At 39.6% G+C, this 19597-nt stretch overlaps 1 protein-coding gene and 1 long non-coding RNA gene across 2 annotated transcripts in view; one reads left to right on the top strand and one right to left on the bottom strand.

Annotated features, from left to right (window-relative positions):
- Positions 1 to 313: 313 nt before the first annotated feature.
- Positions 314 to 19597, bottom strand: part of LOC120224161 — a 36133-nt gene continuing 16849 nt past the window's right edge. Inside the window, exons 3-4 of the long non-coding RNA XR_005526487.1 lie at positions 9716 to 9781; positions 314 to 1092 (exon numbers count right to left, since the gene is read on the bottom strand). This is a non-coding gene — a long non-coding RNA (uncharacterized LOC120224161). The remainder of the gene's footprint in view (positions 1093 to 9715; positions 9782 to 19597) is intronic.
- Positions 16552 to 17120, top strand: RPRM (reprimo, TP53 dependent G2 arrest mediator homolog). Its single transcript, XM_039222374.1, has one exon. The coding sequence runs from the start codon at positions 16775 to 16777 to the stop codon at positions 17102 to 17104; it is 330 nt and encodes a 109-aa protein (XP_039078305.1). The 5' UTR covers positions 16552 to 16774; the 3' UTR covers positions 17105 to 17120.

Here is a 19597-nt window from a genome sequence, read left to right as displayed (position 1 = left end):
AGGCTCCTAAAGGGTTTAGGTAATGGACATCAGCCCCAAAAGAAACAGAGTTGATCTTCATCTGAAGAACTCATACGTAAATATACACATTTGAGGTGGCTTATTACTTGTTCTTCCTTAGCCTAGAGTGACATTTATCAATTGTATTTAGTGCTCTGTGAGATGTGAATAGGCGTTCAACAGAAAGGAATTCCATGGTCAAATGAATCTGAAAAACATTTGGCTATTTTAAAAAACAACAGGCATGTTTTTAATTACAGAATTCCTCAGTTTCTAATATTTAGATGTGGATTGTTAAGTCTCTAAGAGGGGAATGCAATACCTTTCGTGTCTTATTTAACAAGCGATACCATCTTAAGGAATACCAGAACCTCACTGAGCAGAGTTTTACTGAAAAGTAGTATCAGCCACGGCAGAGGATGATAGATAGGAATGTGAAGATGTAATATTTATGGCTTCTAACATTATATAGATTCAAGAAAAAAAGCATGATCTTATTTTTACTTTATTATTGGAAATTGACAGATCTGAAAAGACTATCTTAAAAAGTTAGGATCTTTTTTTGGTTTTCTTTTTTCCTTTGTGTAATTAATTTCGGTATAAGAACAAACAAGGGTTTTATGCAGTACAATTCAAAACTCACATCAATTATTTAGCTGAAAAGAAACATGGAAGAAATTTCATATGCACAGTAAATTTCAAGCTATGCTCTCAGATATCCTGGCAAAAAAAATTGATTAAATATTGATTCCCTTCTGCCACTAGGGTGTCCTTCAAAAAGGTTCAAAAGGCATTCTCTTAGCAGAAACCATGGTTTATGTGAACTTGTTGAGCTAAAAAACTGGGACAATGCTATGAAGAATATACTGTATTCGAGGCTGTTAAGGAAGCTTGGGGAGAGTCAAACTCTAAACTCTTGTTTGAACATTGGCAGATGATCAGTGCTGGGTATCTTCCATTTGTCCCATTCACTTCTACTCCAAGCCCTTCTCCACACTGCTGTCTTCTGCTGCAAACTGATTTGTATGGATTACATCAATAGGGCTGCCATCACCTCTGATTTCCAGTCAGTTGAGTCAATGGGAGCTTTATCTGGCAAAAGACCAAGAGAAGAAGCAAAGTGAGGTCAGGATATTTGTTTTCCTGGCTCCTTTCCTGCAGTATAACTCCTTCTTCTGCAGTGTAGCTCCTTCACGCTAACTTTTCCCTCAGTGGAAGTTCATTGCTCCTCTCAAGTCAGCCTTTCATAAATTTTGACGATGGTAGATATACAGAAAAACACCATTGCAAACAAGACAAAATCAAAAAATTCCTGATGTCCCCTTTGCATTCCATCACTCCCTCCTGGCCTCATTGATCTGTTTCTTGGTATTATGAATTAGTTTGCATTCTCTAGAACTTTATATAAATAAAAACAAGTATTATGGACTGTTTGTGTATTAGATTTTTTCACTTAGCATTTGAAGATTTGTCCAATTTGTTGTTTGTGGCAAGTTTCTTTGTGTTTTTTGTTTTGTTTTCTGAAGAGTTCTGTCATATGCATAGAAAAAACATTTCTGCCTTCATATCTTGATGGACGTTAGGATTGTTTTTAGGTCTGGGCTACAATGACTTAAGCAATTTAGTATTCTTGGATTAGTCTTTTTGTGGACAGACGCTTCATTCACTTGGGTAAATGCCAAGGAACAGGGGATCACTCCTGTATAGGTCCAATGTCCAACATTTTAAGAAACTGCTAAACAGATTTCTCAAGTAGTTGCACCATGGTATAGTCCTACCAGTGGTGTACGCTAAGAGTTCTAGTTGTAGACATCTCCGCCAACACTATTTTCCATCTTTTAAATTTTAGCCACTATAAAGAAGGAAAAGAAAGAAACAAAGTCCAAAAAATCAATAAGAACAAGTCAAACTGTATCTGTTTTGTGGCATGACTGATTAGGCTGTGTAGTGATATCTCATTGTGGTTTTAACTTGCATTTTCCCAACTGAGATGTTGAGAATCTTCTTCCATTGAATGTTTTGGTCATTTGTACATTTTTCTTGACAAGTGTCTATTCAAATTTTTTGTCCATTTTTATTAGGCTTCTTCTGGCCTTTTCATTACTGACTCATAAGAGTATTATATATACTTTAGATATGTATATTTTCTCCCACACTGTGTGGCTTACCTTTTTGTTTGGCTCAAGGTATCTTTCAGAAAGTAAAACTTTTAAATTTGGATAAAGTCCAATGTAACATTTTTTTTTCTTTTGTGGCTTATGTTTTTTGTGAGTTTCCAAAGATATTTCCTTTTGAAAACGTTTTGATTTTTTTTTTTTTACATTTAGTTCGATCATCTATTTCTTGTTCGTTTTTTGGTATATTATAAAGTAAGGTTCAATATTTGTTTTACCTCATACATTTATCCAGTTGCCCAGCAACAACTTCTTGAAAATTTTTCTTTTCCCACTGTGTTGCTCTGGAGCACTTGTTGAAAATCAATTAGCTATATATAGGGTCTGTTTCTAGACTCTCTATTCTGTTCTGTTGTTCTTTATGTCTGTCTTTTTGCCAATTCCACACATAATACAGTCTATGTCCACTAAATTTGCTCCCCTTTTAAATTGTTTTGAGTATTCTAGGTTGTGTTGATTTCTATATAATTTTTAGAAGCATCTGATCAATTTATATTTTAAAAGTGTCTGTGGAAAATTCATGTTTGAATTGTGTTGGAAAAAATATATATATGAAAATAGAGAGAGAGAAAGGGCCATTTTAATAATACTGAGAATTTACATGCACGAACATGGTATGTCTATCTGTTCATTTACTTAGGTCTTTCTAATTTCCGTCTTGTTCATCTTTTGTTAAATTATCCCTAAGTATGGTTTGTAAGCTAGTACACAAAAATTTGTGGTTTGTTTGTTTTGTTTTGTTTTTGTTTTGTTTTGTTTTGTATATTAACCCTTGATCCTTTGATCTTATAAAATTCACTCACTGGTTCTAGTACTTCTTTTTCAAATTCTCTAGTTCTATAAAACGGAGTAATTTATCAGCCAAGAGAAAGAGTTTTATTTTTTTGTGAACTTTATAACTTTTATTGTTTTTCTTGCTTTACTGCAATCGCCCAAAATGCCAGTACAGTATTGAATAGAAGTCATGAGAATACATGTTTGTCTTGTTCCCAATCATAGGAAAAATGTTTATAAGGGTGTTGACTACGTTGTTTTGTAGGTGCTGTGTGTCAGTTAAAAAAAAAAAAACACCCTTTTATTCTGAATTTCTGAGAGCTTTTTTAGAAATTGGCAATTCAATACATATTATGTCAAATATAGTGCAAATCTCAAAATAATATGTTGGTCTCACTTAGTCGATTATCCAGCTGAACCGCATTGACAGTTTTAATGTTAAAATGAAGTTTTCATTCCTGAGATAAACTCTACTTGATTTTTTTCCATATATTGTTGACTTTGATTTACTAATATTTTATTAAAGATTTTTTTCATCTACGTTTATAAGGAGTATAAGCATGCAATGGTTTTATTTTTGTATTGTCTTATCAGGTTTCAACATTTGGATTATGCTGGCTTTATAAAAATCAGTTGGGGAATGTTCCTTCTTTACTAACCCTCTATTTGCTGAAAGATTTTGTGTCAGATTGGTTTTATTTCCTCCTTAAATTGTGACAAAATTCACCATTGAAATAATCTGAAGTTTTCTGGGCAAGAAGGTCTTTTGGTTTAAAAAATTTACTTTTGGTAAATATAGGCTTAGGAAGATTTTGTGTTTCATATTGTATCTATTTTTGACAAGTTATATTTGTCATAGAATTTGTCCATTTCATTTAAGTTATAGAAATTTTGGAATAAAACTTATTGATAATATTTTATTATTTTTCTTCTAATATTTTTAGGATTTTTCTTTTCTAATATTGGTGATTTTTTTCCCTCTCTGTCACTAAAGTAGTAACTATTTTTGCTTGGGGTTTATTAGTTTTGTATAGCTTCAAAGAATCAGATTTCTGGATTAAATTTTCCTCCTTCTTTCAATTTCATTGATTTCTGCTCTTTATTTTATTATCTCCTGACTTCTACTTATTTGGGGCTTATTTTGCCCTTATTTTTCTAACTTTTTCCGGTAGGACTTTAGATCATTTGTTTTGGGCTCTTCTTTTCTAATAGCATTTAAAGATTAAAGTGTCCCCCTAAACAGTACTTTTGCTACACCCCACATATTTTGTTATATTGTTTTCTCATTATCATTCAATTTAAAATTTCATTTTCTTTATGTTTTTCCATTTACTCATGATTATTTAAAAGTTGTTGTCAAATTTCCAAATATTTGGAGTTTCCCTAGATGTTTCATTATAGCTGAATACTAAATTATTTTACAATCAGAAAATATGTTTTATAATCTTTGAATACTTTTTAAATTTAATGAGACTAGTTCTGGATCCAAACATATGGTCTGTCTTAATGAATGTATCACATGCACTAAAAAAGTGTATTCTATACTTATTATGGGTAGTATTCTATAAATATTGATTGGGTTAAGATGGTTGCAGCTTAATTTTTTTAAGCTTGTTTATTTATTTTCAGGGAGAGAGAGCATTCGCATGGGAGAGCAGAAAGAGAGAATCCCTAGCACACTCCGTGCTGTCAGCACAACTCAAACTCACAAACTGAGTAATCATGACTTGAGCTGTATCCAAGAGTCAGAAGCTTAACCGACTGAGTCACCCAGGCACTTCAATGGTAGCTTAATTTTTGAGTATTCTAGCTCTGCTACTTGCTCCACCTTTACATGAACATTGTTTTCTTTACTTTTTTGTTGTTCTGCTCAATATGTTCTCTATTCCCTGCTGGGAAGGGAAATTTGGCTGATTCATCATAAAGTTCATGGTCTCGGCTCTCCTGCCAGCTCCTTTAGTTTTATCTGTGGACCCTTGTACTTATCTGTAATCGGATTGTGCAAACCAATTCATGAAGTTCTGGTTTATCTTCTCCAGTTGCTAGCCTGAGCTTTTGGATAGGTGCCAGCGAGGTGTTTGGGGCTTCTCATGTCCTTTTCCTCTGCTACTTCCTGCACAGATACTAATACTGCATTGATCTCTAGCTGCCAGTGGTTTGTCCTATATTTTAGAGTTAATGGGGATATTCTGTGACCTTGTTTCATTGTAGATGCTGCCTTTGGGTTAGATTTCCATAGTTTAATTGCTTTCTGCTTTCATAGGGGAATTTCAACATAAATTATTCTGCCACCAGCCTCATCCTTCCAGAGTCTTTTAAACTCATAATGCTTTACTTATGTTTTCTCCTTTACGTGTAGTTTGCCATTTTAGTCAGATTTTATGATTAATTTTTAAACTAGAATTGGAATTTTATTTTTCTCCAACCCGTTTTCCTAACTCCATATATTACAAAATTCATCTTTTGATTTGAAATTCTTAATAATATAGAAATATACGTAGTATAGTTTGGATTTCTTTCCGAGTTTTCTGAGATACTCGTCTGGCTTTTTCTTTCTATTTTAGTTCTTACTGGGAAAGTCGATGCTCATTAGGATCCTCTTCAAAACTATTTCAGATATTCTCATCAGTATTAAAGCAAATCCATCCCCTTGGGATTTTGACTCATACAACACTGTACCTTATAAACAGAATTAAGATCTTTACTGTATTAATTACATCATCCAGGCATCCAGGAATGTGGTACATTATTTGTTTATTCAAATCTTCATGTTTCCTAGTAAAGTTTTAAAATTTTCCTCTATAAAGCTCCACATTTCTTATGTTTATTTTATGCATATTATATGTTTCATTGCTATTGTGAAGTGACTCATTTCTAACATAGAATGTTATTGCTGGGTTGAAATAAAATTGTTATTCTGAATAGTGACCATTCAGCTTTTTTCATTTAAGCCCCCAGTTAGATAAACTATGTTCACATATTATATGACAAATTAATATGTAGTATATTAATATATTTTATAACATTAAGTCCACTTAATTAATATCATCCACTCCTGGAATAAACCATAATTAATCAGGGTATAGTATTAAGATACTATTGGATTGAATTAACAAATATTTTCTTTGTAATTTTGCATTTATTCATAAGTAAGATTAGTCCTTGGTTTATTGTTGGTATTGTCATTCTATAGTTAGGGTAACAGGGTGAAGACACATTTTCAAAATGCAAAATGTATAAGGAGGCTCTCTACATTTACTTATGAGCTAACACAATTTATGGAACATGAGATCATTGTTTCCTCACGGTCTGATTTAGCTCACGAGTAAAATGATTTGGGACCAGTATTTTTCTTGAATAAAATTTTAAGTTCTTTTTCTAATATAGTACCTGATTTCTAACCTGCCAGGCTTTCTTATTCTTGAGTCAATTTTGATGATTTACATTTATCTAATAAATCAACTACCCTTTAAAATGTATTTGCATAGAATTATATATAATGTTCTCTTATAATTTTTTTTTAATTTTTTAATTTATTTCTAGGAGAGAGAGAGACAGCGTGAGCAGGGGAGGGTCAGAGAGAGAGGGAGTCACAGACTGAAACAGGCTCCAGGCTCCGAGCTGGCAGTCAGCACAGAGCCCGACGCGGGGCTCCAACCCACGAACCGCGAGATCATGACCTAAGCGAAAGTCGGACGCTTAACCGACTAAGCCACCGAGGCGCCCCGTGTTCTCTTATAATTTTGAAGACTGCTCTAGATCATAGTTTTCTATGGCTACTATAATACATTGTAACCAACTTAGTGGCTTAAAACAATTATCGTATAGTTTTGAAGTCCAAAATGGGCCTCACTGGGCTAAACGCAGGGTATTGATTGGCAAGACTGTTTTCCTTTCTATAAGCATTAAGGGAGAATCCGTTTCCTTGCCCTTTTCAACTTCTGGAGGCCATCCACAGTCCTCGGCTCATGGCCCCCTTCCTCCATCTTCAAAGCCAGGCTTTCACTTATCCTACCACTGTGACCTCTTCTGCCTCCTTCGTCCCTATATAAGGACACTTGTCATTATATTTTCTACCAGGTAAGACGGGATAATCTCCTTATCCTACATTCAGCTGGTTAGCAAGTTTAGTTTTATTTGTCACCCGTCTCTTTGCCATGTGAGTTAACATAGTCACAGGTCCCAGGGATCAGGACGCAAGCATATTTTTGAGGGACATTAATTCTGCTTTCCCCACTGATCATAAAATTATTCTTTTAAATTAATTTTTATAATAATTACATTGCATTGTTGTGAAACAATGTGCTGATGACTTTTTTAATGTTAATGTAGTCAAGTGCTATTTATTCAGTGTCTGTTTCTTTTATTATGAGAAATCAGTTCATATTGTAGTCTAGGCATCTTGACTGACTTATGGAATAGAATTTATTTTGATATATAACATAGAATAGAAATTTTCTTGAATTTATTTTAATCCAAACAATTTTCCGAGCACCATTTATTTCATAACTTATCCTTTCTCCTACCGATTTGTACTAGTTCTTCTATCTTCTCAAATTCTTAAGCATCCCAGGGTATTTTCTAGGTTATGTGTTTTCTCTTTTGAGTGAGAATCAACCTCTATCTTACATTACACACAAAAATCACCTCCAACTAGAAAGATACTTAAATGTAAGGCCTGAAATGGTTAAACTTTTAGAGGAAAACAGAGTCAGTAAGCTCCCTGACATGGGTCCAGAGCAATGATTTTTTGCAGTTGATAACAAAAGCAAAGGCAACAGAACCAAAAACAAGTGGAACTGCATTAAATTAAAAGTCTTCTGCACAACAAAGGAAATAATAAATGAAAAGACAACTTATGGAATGGGAGAAAATATTTGTAAACAATATATCTATTAAGGTTTGATATCCAAAATATGCAAAGAACTCAAACAACTCAATAGCAAATAAATTAAAAAATGGGCAAAGAACCTGAAGAGAGAATTTTCAAAGAAGATACACAAATGGCTTACAGGTATGGGCAAATGTACTCCACATCACTAATCACCAGGGAAACGCAAATCAAAACCACAATGAGGTACCACCTCACACCTGTCAGAACAGTTATTATCAAAAAGTCGAAAGATAACAAGGGTTGGAAGGATCTGGAGAAAAGGGAATCCTTGTACACTGTTAGAAGGAATATAAATTGGTGTGGCCATTATGGAAAACAGTGTGGCATTTCCTGAAAAAAGTAAAAATAGAACTACCATATGATCTAGCAATCTCACTTCAGGATACATATACCCAAAGGAAATAGTCACTCTCTGGAAGAGATATTGGCATTCTTATGTTTATTGAAGCGTTAGGCACATCATTAAAGACGTCATTAGTGAGTAGGACATAGAACTGGTTGGTGGCTATCGAAGTGAAAGTAGGTCACCTAGCAGCCTAAATAAAAAAGAAAAATTATTGGGGCGCCTGGGTGGCTTAGTCGGTTAAGCGTCCGACTTTCGCTTAGGTCATGATCTCGCGGTTCGTGGGTTCGAGCCCCGCGTCGGGCTCTGTGCTGACTGCCAGCTCAGAGCCTGGAGCCTGTTTCANCTTGGGGCGCCTGGGTGGCTTAGTCGGTTAAGCGTCCGACTTTCGCTTAGGTCATGATCTCGCGGTTCGTGGGTTCGAGCCCCGCGTCGGGCTCTCTGCTGACTGCCAGCTCAGAGCCTGGAGCCTGTTTCAGAGTCTGTGTCTCCCTCTCTCTCTGACCCTCCCCTGTTCACGCTGTCTCTCTCTATCCTAGAAATAAAATAAAAATATTTTTAAAAAAAAAGAAAGAAAAATTATTTATGAAGCATCCCAGAATCTGCACCTGAAGCAGAGTATTATAGCTGTGGATTGCCGAGAGACAAGTAGTGCCTAAAAGAACATCCTAGCAAGAAGGATTCGGAGTCACTGCTCAGTATGATTGAATGTGACATGCTAAATGCAGAAACACACTGCACAAGGAAGAGTGGTCATTCCAGAAAAAGATGTGAAGTTCACAGGGTGGAAATGTCTTCTCCGGTCATTTCAGTCAGATTCACTTTGGGGACAATGTCCTCTTTCACAGAAGTGTGTGTCCAGCACAACTGAAGAAACGAAAGCCAAAACGTGCATGTTTATATTCTAGATCCTGTCTTCAGTGAATAACAAAATGAAGTTCCAGAAATGAGAAGCAACTTCTGTCAGTGGGCCACCAGGCATCGCTGATGGGATTTGTTTAATAGGTAAGACACAGGACTCTATACTCTTTAAGGGGTTTTCATTTAACTTAATAATCTTTAGCATTGCTGCAGAAATCCTGCCTTGGAGTCACTGAGCTGAGGCTGAGAAATTGGAGAAATTGCATCTTTCATGCGTCCTTGTGGCCACCTGCTTCTCTCCACTTTGAGGCTGGTGCAAGTCCTGTTTCTTTAATGTGGGAAGGGATGCACCAGTGACACTAAAAGGCTTTATGCAGCTCGGTGCTTTTTTCACTTTAAAATCTAAATCACACAGGCTTTAAAGAGTGGGCAGAAAATCAGGATGAAATAATGACAAAAATTTCATGGAGGCAAAAATTGCCTATGCTGCACATCTAAAAATAGGATGCTATAGGTCTACAATGTATCATTCTGAAAACCTCTGCAAGTTCAGTGGTCAGGGCTTTTTAATCAAGCGTGGGGGTGAGTTATTACATGCTTTTCCTGGACCTTTATTTCAATGACTGTAAAAAGGTATTAACAGATGAGAACGTAATGGCTGCTACTCACTGTATTCTTCCACATGCCTGTGCCCTGGCAGGAGGTTCTGACTCAAGGACAGGGTTCACTCTCCTCCTACAGGAAGAAGTCAACAGTCACCAGATGGCATCAGGTAGAAATCCAGGGAGTGCATTTAAATAAAAGAGGAAGGCGCAAGCACTTGGTTTATTTTTTCTTATTTACTGCTGGCTGTTTTTCCTCTGAACTACCTACCTTTAAGAAAATCGATGCAAAAGTCAAAAGATAAACTAGACAGATGCAGTTTTCATACTTTGGAAACTTAAGGTTTGAATATTTCACTAAACATGAAAGTTTAAATATTTTGTCTTGTAAAGAAATCAATATCTGAAATCCCTTATTTCAAGTATAAATTTTAAAACTTTGTCAGTATTATTATTTACCTAGTAATGGACTAGTTAAGGTGGGGGCAAACTTACCTTGTACCAGAACGCCTTCCACATAGACCATTGTGTTAAATGTAAGGCAATACCAATATTTTTAAAATGTTTTTAAAATAAAAAATAGCATATAAATATGATTCTGAATGAGGAAAAAGTTTCTAAGTTTAGAAGCAAAGAAAAAAAATCCCTCCTTAGTCCATAGCTTCCTGAATACATAGCAGATAGTAGCTTTACTCATGGGAGTGATAACCAGATAATTTTTTTGGATAGGGTAAGGGGCTAACATGCAAAACACTTCAGGCTGCTTTTCCTTCTGCAATGAATTCTGGAAGACATTCTTCTTTCTATCTCTCAGACAACTAATTCATTCTTTAAAAAAAAAACTTTATTGAAGTATAATTGCATACAAAGAACTGCATATATTTAACGTGTACAATTTGATGAGTTTGGACTTATAACAATACCCATGATATCATCACCACAATCAAGGTAATAGACATATCCAACCCCCTCAACAGTTTTCTTGCATTGTTTTGTTTCGGTTTTTGGGTTTTGTTTTGTGGTGAGAAAACTCAATATTAGATCTACCCTCTTAGCAAATTCCCAAGTGCACATTACATTATTGCTAACTATAGGCACTATGTTTAACCGCAGATATCTAAAACTTACTCATCTTGAGTAACTGAAATTGTGTGCCCATTGAACCACGCATTTTCACCATGCCCTGGCCCCTGGCAACTACCATTGTATTTGCCGCTTCCTTCTGTGACTAGCTTATTTCTCATAGTCCAGGTGGGTTTTATGTATTAATAGGAATTTATTTTATCTCATTTTACTTCCTTCTGTATGCTAAGCTTTTATGGCTGACCAAAAGAATGAGAGCTTAGATGTGTTTGCCAGTGTGAATGGATGGTCAGCAATTTACAAGGTGGATGTGAAAGGTCTCCTGTTGGGGTCTGGGGGAGATATTCCTAAATGTCTTCTGGTAGATGGGTGTATAATGTATATAACCCAAGACAGAACAGCTTTCCTGTAGCTGGCACCTAGTGAGGAGGAGAAAGCAATCCTGTCTGATGTTACATATAAAATGGAGATGTTATCTTTTATTAGGGAACCTGTTAATTTTATGATAGCAACGCTAGACTGTTTATTAGATGAAAAACTTATAGAAGAGTTTGCAACAATTTCACACCCGGTTCAATGCCTTGGCAGATGTTATGGGAGCATTCTATAAGATTAAGGCAGAGCCAGGCTGGAGTGTCCGTCCCCAGTGAGCCACCTCCCCAAGGCAGCTGTGTTAGACACCTGCCCGAACCTAGGTCCTTAAGGTGGGTCTTATGTGAAAGAACTTTCTCTGATGTAATAAATATGTGCTTTCCCCTTTAAAAAAAATTAAATAAATAAAGCAAAGAAAGAAATCACAGATAAAAATGTTGATGCATGAAAATTCCACATACCCAATGAGAATATGGCTCAATTTAAAAGGCAAATCAACTGGAAAAATAATTATAAATATTTCCTATATACGGTTAATATATTTGATAAAGAAGGCTTACTATAAATCAGTAAATCAATACAAACGATAAAATGTCAAATGAGAAATGGACAAAGGACCTGAATCTGAACCTAAAGAGTATAAAGGAGGGCACACAGTTCCATAACACATACCTGAAAATGTTATCCGTCCACAGTGAGAACATGTAATTTCAAACAAGGTACCATTTTTTCCTTATCAAATTGCAATGATAATGTTTTTAAGTCATAATATTTGGTGCTCAAGAACAGCATTTTCTGTGGGACTTGCTAAAAATACAAATTTATAGGACTCTGCCCAGACCTACCAGAGCAAAGTCCCAGTGGATGGACCTAGGAAGCCACTTACAAAAATTCTGATTCATTTGGCTTACAGTAGTAAGGACCTGGGAATCAGAAATTTCCCACCCCTATCCTGGGTGCCCTTAAGGCAAGCTTGAAAATATTACTCTAAGGAGTGGTTCTCAACCATAGGTGGCCTATCAAATCACTTGGGGAAATTTAAGAAGTACATATACTTGAGTCCTACCCTCAGAAATTATGATTTAATCCTGATGGGGTTTTTTTGGATATTAAACATTTTTAAAGCTCTTTAGGTAATTCTAATATGTGGCCAAAGGTGAGAACCCCTACTACAGAATGATAAATTTGTATTCATATGCTTTTCAAACGGGAGTGAAGATTGGTACAACCCTTTTTACAAACAATTTGGCTGTGTGTTGCTTTTTTAAAAACTAACATCATTTTCAGTAAAAATTGTAATCTTGTACATTTCCTACCCTTGTAATCTAAATATAGAAGACATTTGTGAAAGTGTCTTTGTAATTGATTCAATGAGAGTATTTGAGATTAACATAACTGCCCAGCGATAGGGTAAGTGTTTAATGAACAATGGTATGTTCACATAATGAAGTGCTAAACATTCATTAAAAATGTACAAACAATAAGTTTTTAATGTCATGAGAAAATACAGGACTAAAGGGGGAAAGTAAGGTCTAAATTGTATTACTGCATGGTCAAGACTAAGTTAAAATACACATAGTAGGGGCACCTGGGTGGCTCAGTGGGTAAGCGTCCGACTTTGGCTCAGTTCATGATCTCACCACTCCCGGGTTCGAGTCCTGTGTGGGGCTCTGTGCTGACAGCTCACAGCCTGGAGCCCATTTCAGATTCTTTGTCTCCCTCTCTCTCTGCCCCTCCCCCACTCTCAGTCTATCTCTCAAAATCGAATTAATGTTAAAAAAGTGTTTTTTAAATATGCATAGTAAAAACATAGGAAGAAAAGTTGGCTTTTCTAAATACCTAAATGCATATATTTATTCTGGAGGTTTGATGACATATTTTGCTTATTTCTGGCTTGCTTCTTGTGTTCTCGGTGCTGAGTCGGCTTTTATGAATGAACATGAGTGCTTACTCTTACTCTTCATATAATGTAATTTATTTTTTAAAAAAGCTTGCCCCCCAAAACAAATATCCTTTCTATGTCTGATATGCTGTTTTTGAAAAATTTCTACTTGATATTTTCATAATATACAAATAGAGAACCAAGGGAAAGGCTGTTGATATTAAAAGCGTCGGGTCCTATATCAAGATAATTTAACCTATAGATCCAATGACTACTGATTCAGATGCCCATCAATACCGGCCTAGAATAGTTTTGTAGAACTTATTACATGCCATAGATATGTTTTTTGCAAAGAATAAACAAGTGTTTCTTTCCTTACCTAATATGTATATTGTGAAATGCTGAGCCTTTAACTTTCTGAAAGTTAAACCTCTTTCCAATGAAGTAGAAGTCACTAGTTAGATAAATATAACAGTGAGTCCTTCCATGTATCAGAAAGTTTTTATTTAAAGTCTTCTGCACCACCAACTATTTTTCTAGAAATCAGTTTTTACTAGATTCACATTTCTAAGGGATTTTTCCCACATCTGTAAGATTTTCCTAGGAAACAGGTGAATAACAGGAGTAAAGCCGAGAGAAAAATGTTCACACAAAATACAAAATGGAAAGATAAATAAAATATTTCTGCAGAAAGGCCCCAGCAGCCTAGATCTTCTTAAATCTAGTAACCATTAATATAATTTTTTTTTACCATATCAGGTTTATAGTTATTTTTAATCTAAATACTTCAAACAATTTTATTCAACAAAATCCGAGTGGGGCAGGGTGGTGTGCAGATGAAGGTAACAGAACCACATTCCCAGAGATCTGAACTAGCTGGTGGGAATAGCTATTTTCCTCTTACTCACAAATATGTGGCTGGTTAGTAGATAACAGCAAAAGAAAATAAAGTTACTTCTTTTAAGAATCTGATCCTCGGGGCGCCTGGGTGGCTTAGTCGGTTAAGCGTCCGACTTTCGCTTAGGTCATGATCTCGCGGTTCGTGGGTTCGAGCCCCGCGTCGGGCTCTGTGCTGACTGCCAGCTCAGAGCCTGGAGCCAATTTCAGAGTCTGTATCTCCCTCTCTCTCTGACCCTCCCCTGCTCACGCTGTCTCTCTCTCTCTCTCTCTCCCCTAGAAATAAATAAAAAATATTTAAAAAAAAAAAAAAAAAGAATGTGATCCTCAAATCTAAAGGTTGGATGATAGTAAGTCTCCACTAAGCTCCAAGGTTTGATCACTTTTACACTAGCTTCTAACTAAAACAGTAATACTGGTAACACCAATAAACATACTCAAAGTCTGAAAATGTTTCAATTAACATTTTAAGGATTTTTTTGGTAACATAAGTCCTATTATGTGGGACCTAACAAATGTGCTATGTAACTCTTATTCAGTTTTCTCACATAAAGAAGGAACTATCCATCTCTACTCATTCACACTCAACTTCTACTAAACGTACAATCAGTGCAAGTTAATATCCCTGGAAGTTGACCTCTGTTCTCCACATTTTGCTCTTCTAAATTCCTACCACTTGCCTTTACTATTCTTTTTAGTATTGCTTTATATTGTCTTAAATTCTTCTGTAACTTCTTCACATATACAGCATGTTTCATTGTTGAGTATCATCCATATTAACTAAGACAGACATTGTAAAATAAGATTTAAATAAGTTTTTTTCCAATCAGTTAATAATGCATTTGTCCAAAGAAGAAATTGTTGGGGCACCTGGGTGGCTCAGTTGGTTAAGTGTCCGAGTTTGGCTCAGGTCATGATCTCACAGTTCGTGGGTTCAAGCCCTGCTTCGAGCTCTGTGCGGCCAGCTCAGAACCTGAAGTCCGCTTCAGATTGTATGTCTCCCTCTCTCGCCCTGCTCTTCATCCTGCTCACACTGTGTCTCCCTCTGTCTCTCAAAAATAAATAAACATTTAAAAAATTAATAAAAAAAAACAAAGAAGAAATTGTTGGGAGTGGAGCAGTCTTCAAGGCTAACGTAATCATGGAACATTAGAGCAATAAACCAGATAAATTATAGATAAGACCCAGAAGTCTAGATCTTTAGGTAGTAAACTACCCCTAAAATAAAATTAGCTATTTAGAAGGATCTAAGCTTACTGAGGCTGATATATAATCAACATCCCAAAATTGAAAACTCTTTAACTGAAAAGAGAGTTCATTCTACAAGGTGGTCATGAATTAGTAAAAAAACATTAAGGAAATCTCTGAACATGGCATAAATGATGTTTGGAGAGAGAAACATAAGTGGGTTTAACAGGCAATTAGAATGGAATTGATAATGGAGTTGAAAATGGCAAGACAGCTACTATGTTTTAATAGAAATGTAGTAAATGTATTCTATCAGAAGTTTGGACTGGGCTTCCCATTACTGGTTTCCACCTGTTAATAGTTGAAAGAAAGAAAGGAAGGAAGGAAGGGAAAGGAGGATGAGAGGAGCGAGGGAGGGAAAAAAGTAGAAGAGAGAAAAAAAAAACCCTTAAGTATTTTTCTAGAGTTTAAGAAACAGCTGACAGGTTTATATCTTTGCACTGCAACTAGCAGCAAAATCATAATGGGCTGAAGCCTCAGGCACCTAAAACATCTGTAGCTTTGTTTAAAATGACTACGATGAAACACATCAGTTTACGGAAAATGAGGAAGGCTTCCAGCAGTTGGCCAGTGTTCTAGGTGATGGATATTGATGAACAATAAAACAACTGATCTACTGCCAACAGAGAAAAACATTGGAAGCCCATCCAAAAACTCATCTGCAATGAAGATTATAAGAGTGCCCACTGTTCACCTTCCCATCCTCAACCCGAGGTGACCGTGCCTCTGGCAACCACTTCCCCACAAAGGCCACAGAAGAACGCCTCCTCCCCCTAGCCCCCCTTCCTTTGCCTCAAAAATCACTACAAAACCTGCTTTACTCTCCCAATGGCTTCCTTTCCTTTTCTTTCCTTCCTCTCCCCCCCCCCCCCCCCCCCCCCGCGGCCCTTCTTTCTTTCCTTGCTTACCTGCTTCTCTTTCTTCCTAAAACCAGCACTTAAACAAAAAGCCTCCCAGATCATCCCCACTCCACCAGAACTCCGTCGCAGGCAGGACGGAGTCAGGCTGCAGGCCCGCGCCTTCGCAAGCACCATCTGGCACCTGCGATTCATTGCCACTTGCCGTCCGCCCAGAGGTGAGAACGGCGAAGGCGAAGGACGCGCAGAGCTGGTGTGACCCAGTTCTTCGGCAACTTTCAGCGGATCGCAGCCCCTCCCCCACCCGAAACTCTTTAATCATCCATCAGGCCAGAAAAGTTGGGAAGGAGGCGAACAAGGAAGCTAGAGCGAGCAGGTTCGCCCCTTTCCTTCCCTTGCCGCCGAACGGCCGCGGCGCAGAGCGGCGGTGCGGCCGGAAGGGGCCGCTGTTCGCTCAGAGCAGCCACGCGGCCGCCGCCGCCGCCGCGCCTCCCACGGCCCCAGTGGCCCAGCCCCGCCAAGTTCCAACAGCCCCCAGTCGAGCGAGCGCCGGGAACCAGCACCGCCCAGGCAGGAGCAGACGGCGCAGACCAGCCGAGCGGCGGCGCGCGTCGGAAGGGCTCCTGGGAAAGTCCCAAGACTCGGGGACTTTGGAAAGGAGAGCGCGAGCAGCCCGGCGCGCGCTAATCTGCAAGTGAGCGCTCAGCTCCCTACCATTCCTCCCGCACCCCCACCGCCTTCGCGCCGCTGGGACCCGCGCCTCTCCAGGGCGCCGCCGGCTCCCGGGATGAATCCAGCGCCGGACAACCAGACCGATGTGGCGGGCCTGCTCCTGGCCAACAGCAGCGAGGCGCTGGAGCGCGCCGTGCGCTGCTGCACCCAGGCGTCGGTGGTGACCGACGACGGCTTCGCCGAGGCTGGCCCGGACGAGCGCAGCCTGTACATCATGCGCGTGGTGCAGATCGCCGTCATGTGCGTGCTCTCGCTCACCGTGGTCTTCGGCATCTTCTTCCTCGGCTGCAACCTCCTCATCAAGTCCGAGGGCATGATCAACTTCCTGGTGAAAGACCGGAGACCGTCTAAGGAGGTGGAGGCGGTGGTCGTGGGGCCCTACTGACCGGCCCTCGCACCTCCGCGGCAGCCGCCCCAGCGCCTCCCCACTTAGCCAGCCCGGCCGCGCCCCTCACCATCCGAGACTGGGCGAAGCAAACCTGTCGGAGTCCGCTCCTTCTCTCGACTTTTGCCTTTCGGGATGAAGCGACCCGTTTCTCGCTGGCCCTCCGAAAGCCCCCGTTCCGGGCAGGAGGAGGAGAGCGCCCTGACCGGACTCAGCAGCAAGTGGCAGACAGAGGGCAATTAGGGCGCAGAACTTTGGAAGCTGCCGCTAGCGTGGGATGCGGGGAGACCCGCGGGGTCGACGGCCCTTCTCCGCCACAGGTGGGCCGAGCTCTCGGGTAGGTGGAGTGGGCGGGCAGGGGAGAGACCCTGCGGCCCCGATTGCCTGGTGGCCCAAAAAGGGACCGGTGTATACGCCACGCAGAACTAATAGGGACACAAACATCAGTGTCGGGATTCGCGCCCATTCTCTCCCGCTCCTCCCAGCCCTGGCGCGGAAGACTATAAATACCTTGGATTGATTGTAATGTGCCGTTTTAAGGGATTTTGTGTTCGTTTGCTTGAATACAAATATTTGAGAAGTCCTTTTGTTGCCCTAGTGGCCTGTTTGCCTGCCTGGGGTTAGAGTTCTGTTATCTTGAGAGAAGGGGGTGGGGGGAGGGGGAGCCTGCGAATGTGAACTAGGTGATTTGTTTCTTTCATTGCATTTCCAACGGGGGCGGGGTGGGGGGTGAGGGGACGGGGGTAGGGAGGTGGTTAACGCCCTAGCTAGTGCCGGGGCAAACACCTGGAAGAGAACTTGTAGCTCATGACTGCACGGTTTACGCCACAAAAGTGCTCTTCACATTCATGACACCGTTTGGACTTTTTTCCCCCCCTTATTTAACAGTTCCTTAATAAATGCAACATTTAAGTGTTTTGTTCCTGGCTTCCTGGTGGTCATTCTGGGCTCTGGGCAGAAGGGAGTGCGTGGTGGTGAGGAGTCGGGTTTACAGGCCCAGGGAATTCACTTTGGAGAGCTGCAACTCAACTCGTGGATCCCGCCCGCCGAGGGACGAGGGACGAGGGACGAGGGTGCGGGCAAGACCCAGAGGCCTAGGGACCAGTGAGACTCGGCCAAGCCTCAGGCACAGGAGCCCTGCTGGAGGCAGCATCTTTGTTTTCTCTAACAGTATTTTGTGTTTCATTTGGGCTCAGCTCTCTGAGCCCGGACAGACTGCAGGAGGCCCCCGCGGGGCAGATGACACTTCCGCGCAGGGCTCCAGCGAGAACCCAGGGTTACACCGCTAATGAAAGGAAGAGATGGCTGGGCCAGCCTTCAGGGAGGGCGTCTTGGCCCTGGCCAACGTCAGCAAGAGGGCGTCGGGATGCTGCCGAAGAATAAATAAATAATTAATGAATAAATGTGACGGAAAGAAGCCGCTAAAGTACATAATGAGGCTAGTTCTCCCTGAGGTAAAACATAATTTACTAAGACATGACATGCATTGTCTTTGCCGTATTACGTTTTCTAGAGAAAACGCGAGAACAAAAGTGGAATGCGGCCTGCTTTTTTTTTTTTAATTTGGAGTTACCAACCCCAGGCCAGGCAAAAAGGTTCAGAGGAGTTAGCCAAGGTCCTGAAGGCTTGTGGGGGTATTCACAACCCAAACTGGGAGGGGCGGGCTCAGTGGAACTACAGCTGGTGGTAGGCACATTGAGCACATAGAAATTGAACAGTGATGGAAAGTAGAGCCTAGAGAACTGTGAATGTGAAAATAACCCATAGGATACAAACACTTCAAGCCTAAACTTGATAAGAGGGTTAGAGCAGCTTATATTCACGCTTGGGGTAGGACCCTAAATATTTTCAAAAACATAAAGGATCCTCTACTGTGCTATAGCAATGCAAGGCTTCACAATAGCAGATATAAGACTGACTAAAATTCAATGAAAATAATGCGTCCCATTTACTCGGGAAGAAGCGCAACTCGTGGAAACCTGTCTGTTGAGTCAAAGATGAGGACCTAAAGGCTTGAGTGTCCTTTAACATCCCATCCCTATTAAGTGTCGATTTCACTCTCAAAGTAACTCTTGCCAGAATTATGACTTTGGATGGTTTTTTTGGATGCTGTAGGTTTCAGGCTTGCAAAAAAGGACTGGGAAGTTTTGCCTGCTCTTCCCAGTCTTTGCAGCTGGTAAGGGTTTGCTTATTTGTTTTTGTTTTTGTTTTTTGTATCTGGGGAGGGGAACAGAGTCGAAGTGTAGTGGAGGGTGAGTCATGGAAGGCAGTTTACTTTTGCTAATGGATTAGACAGGAAATGGAGACTTTTTATTTTGTAGACCGTTTCTGTGGCACCGAGTTAATCTGCTGCCTCCATGTTTCAAAGAGAGAAACAAAACAGAGCAACCCGTTCACGCTGGGACAAACCAGATGCTTAAAATTAAACTCAGGGTTGGGTTTTGGTTGTTTTTTTTTTTTTTTTTTTTTGTGGCTGCAACATCTGCTGAGGGT

Source organism: Hyaena hyaena, unplaced genomic scaffold (genome assembly GCF_003009895.1).
Source record: "Hyaena hyaena isolate Hyena2069 unplaced genomic scaffold, ASM300989v1 scaffold_1116, whole genome shotgun sequence".
Classification (NCBI taxonomy): Eukaryota; Metazoa; Chordata; class Mammalia; order Carnivora; family Hyaenidae; genus Hyaena; species Hyaena hyaena.
The sequence above is the reverse complement of the archived record's forward strand: the minus strand, read 5'-3'. Positions and strand labels throughout refer to the sequence as shown.

Excerpts from the sequence above, each read along its gene's own strand:
- RPRM (XM_039222374.1), top strand. The coding sequence starts at position 16,775 with ATGAATCCAGCGCCGGACAACCAGACCGATGTGGCGGGCCTGCTCCTG.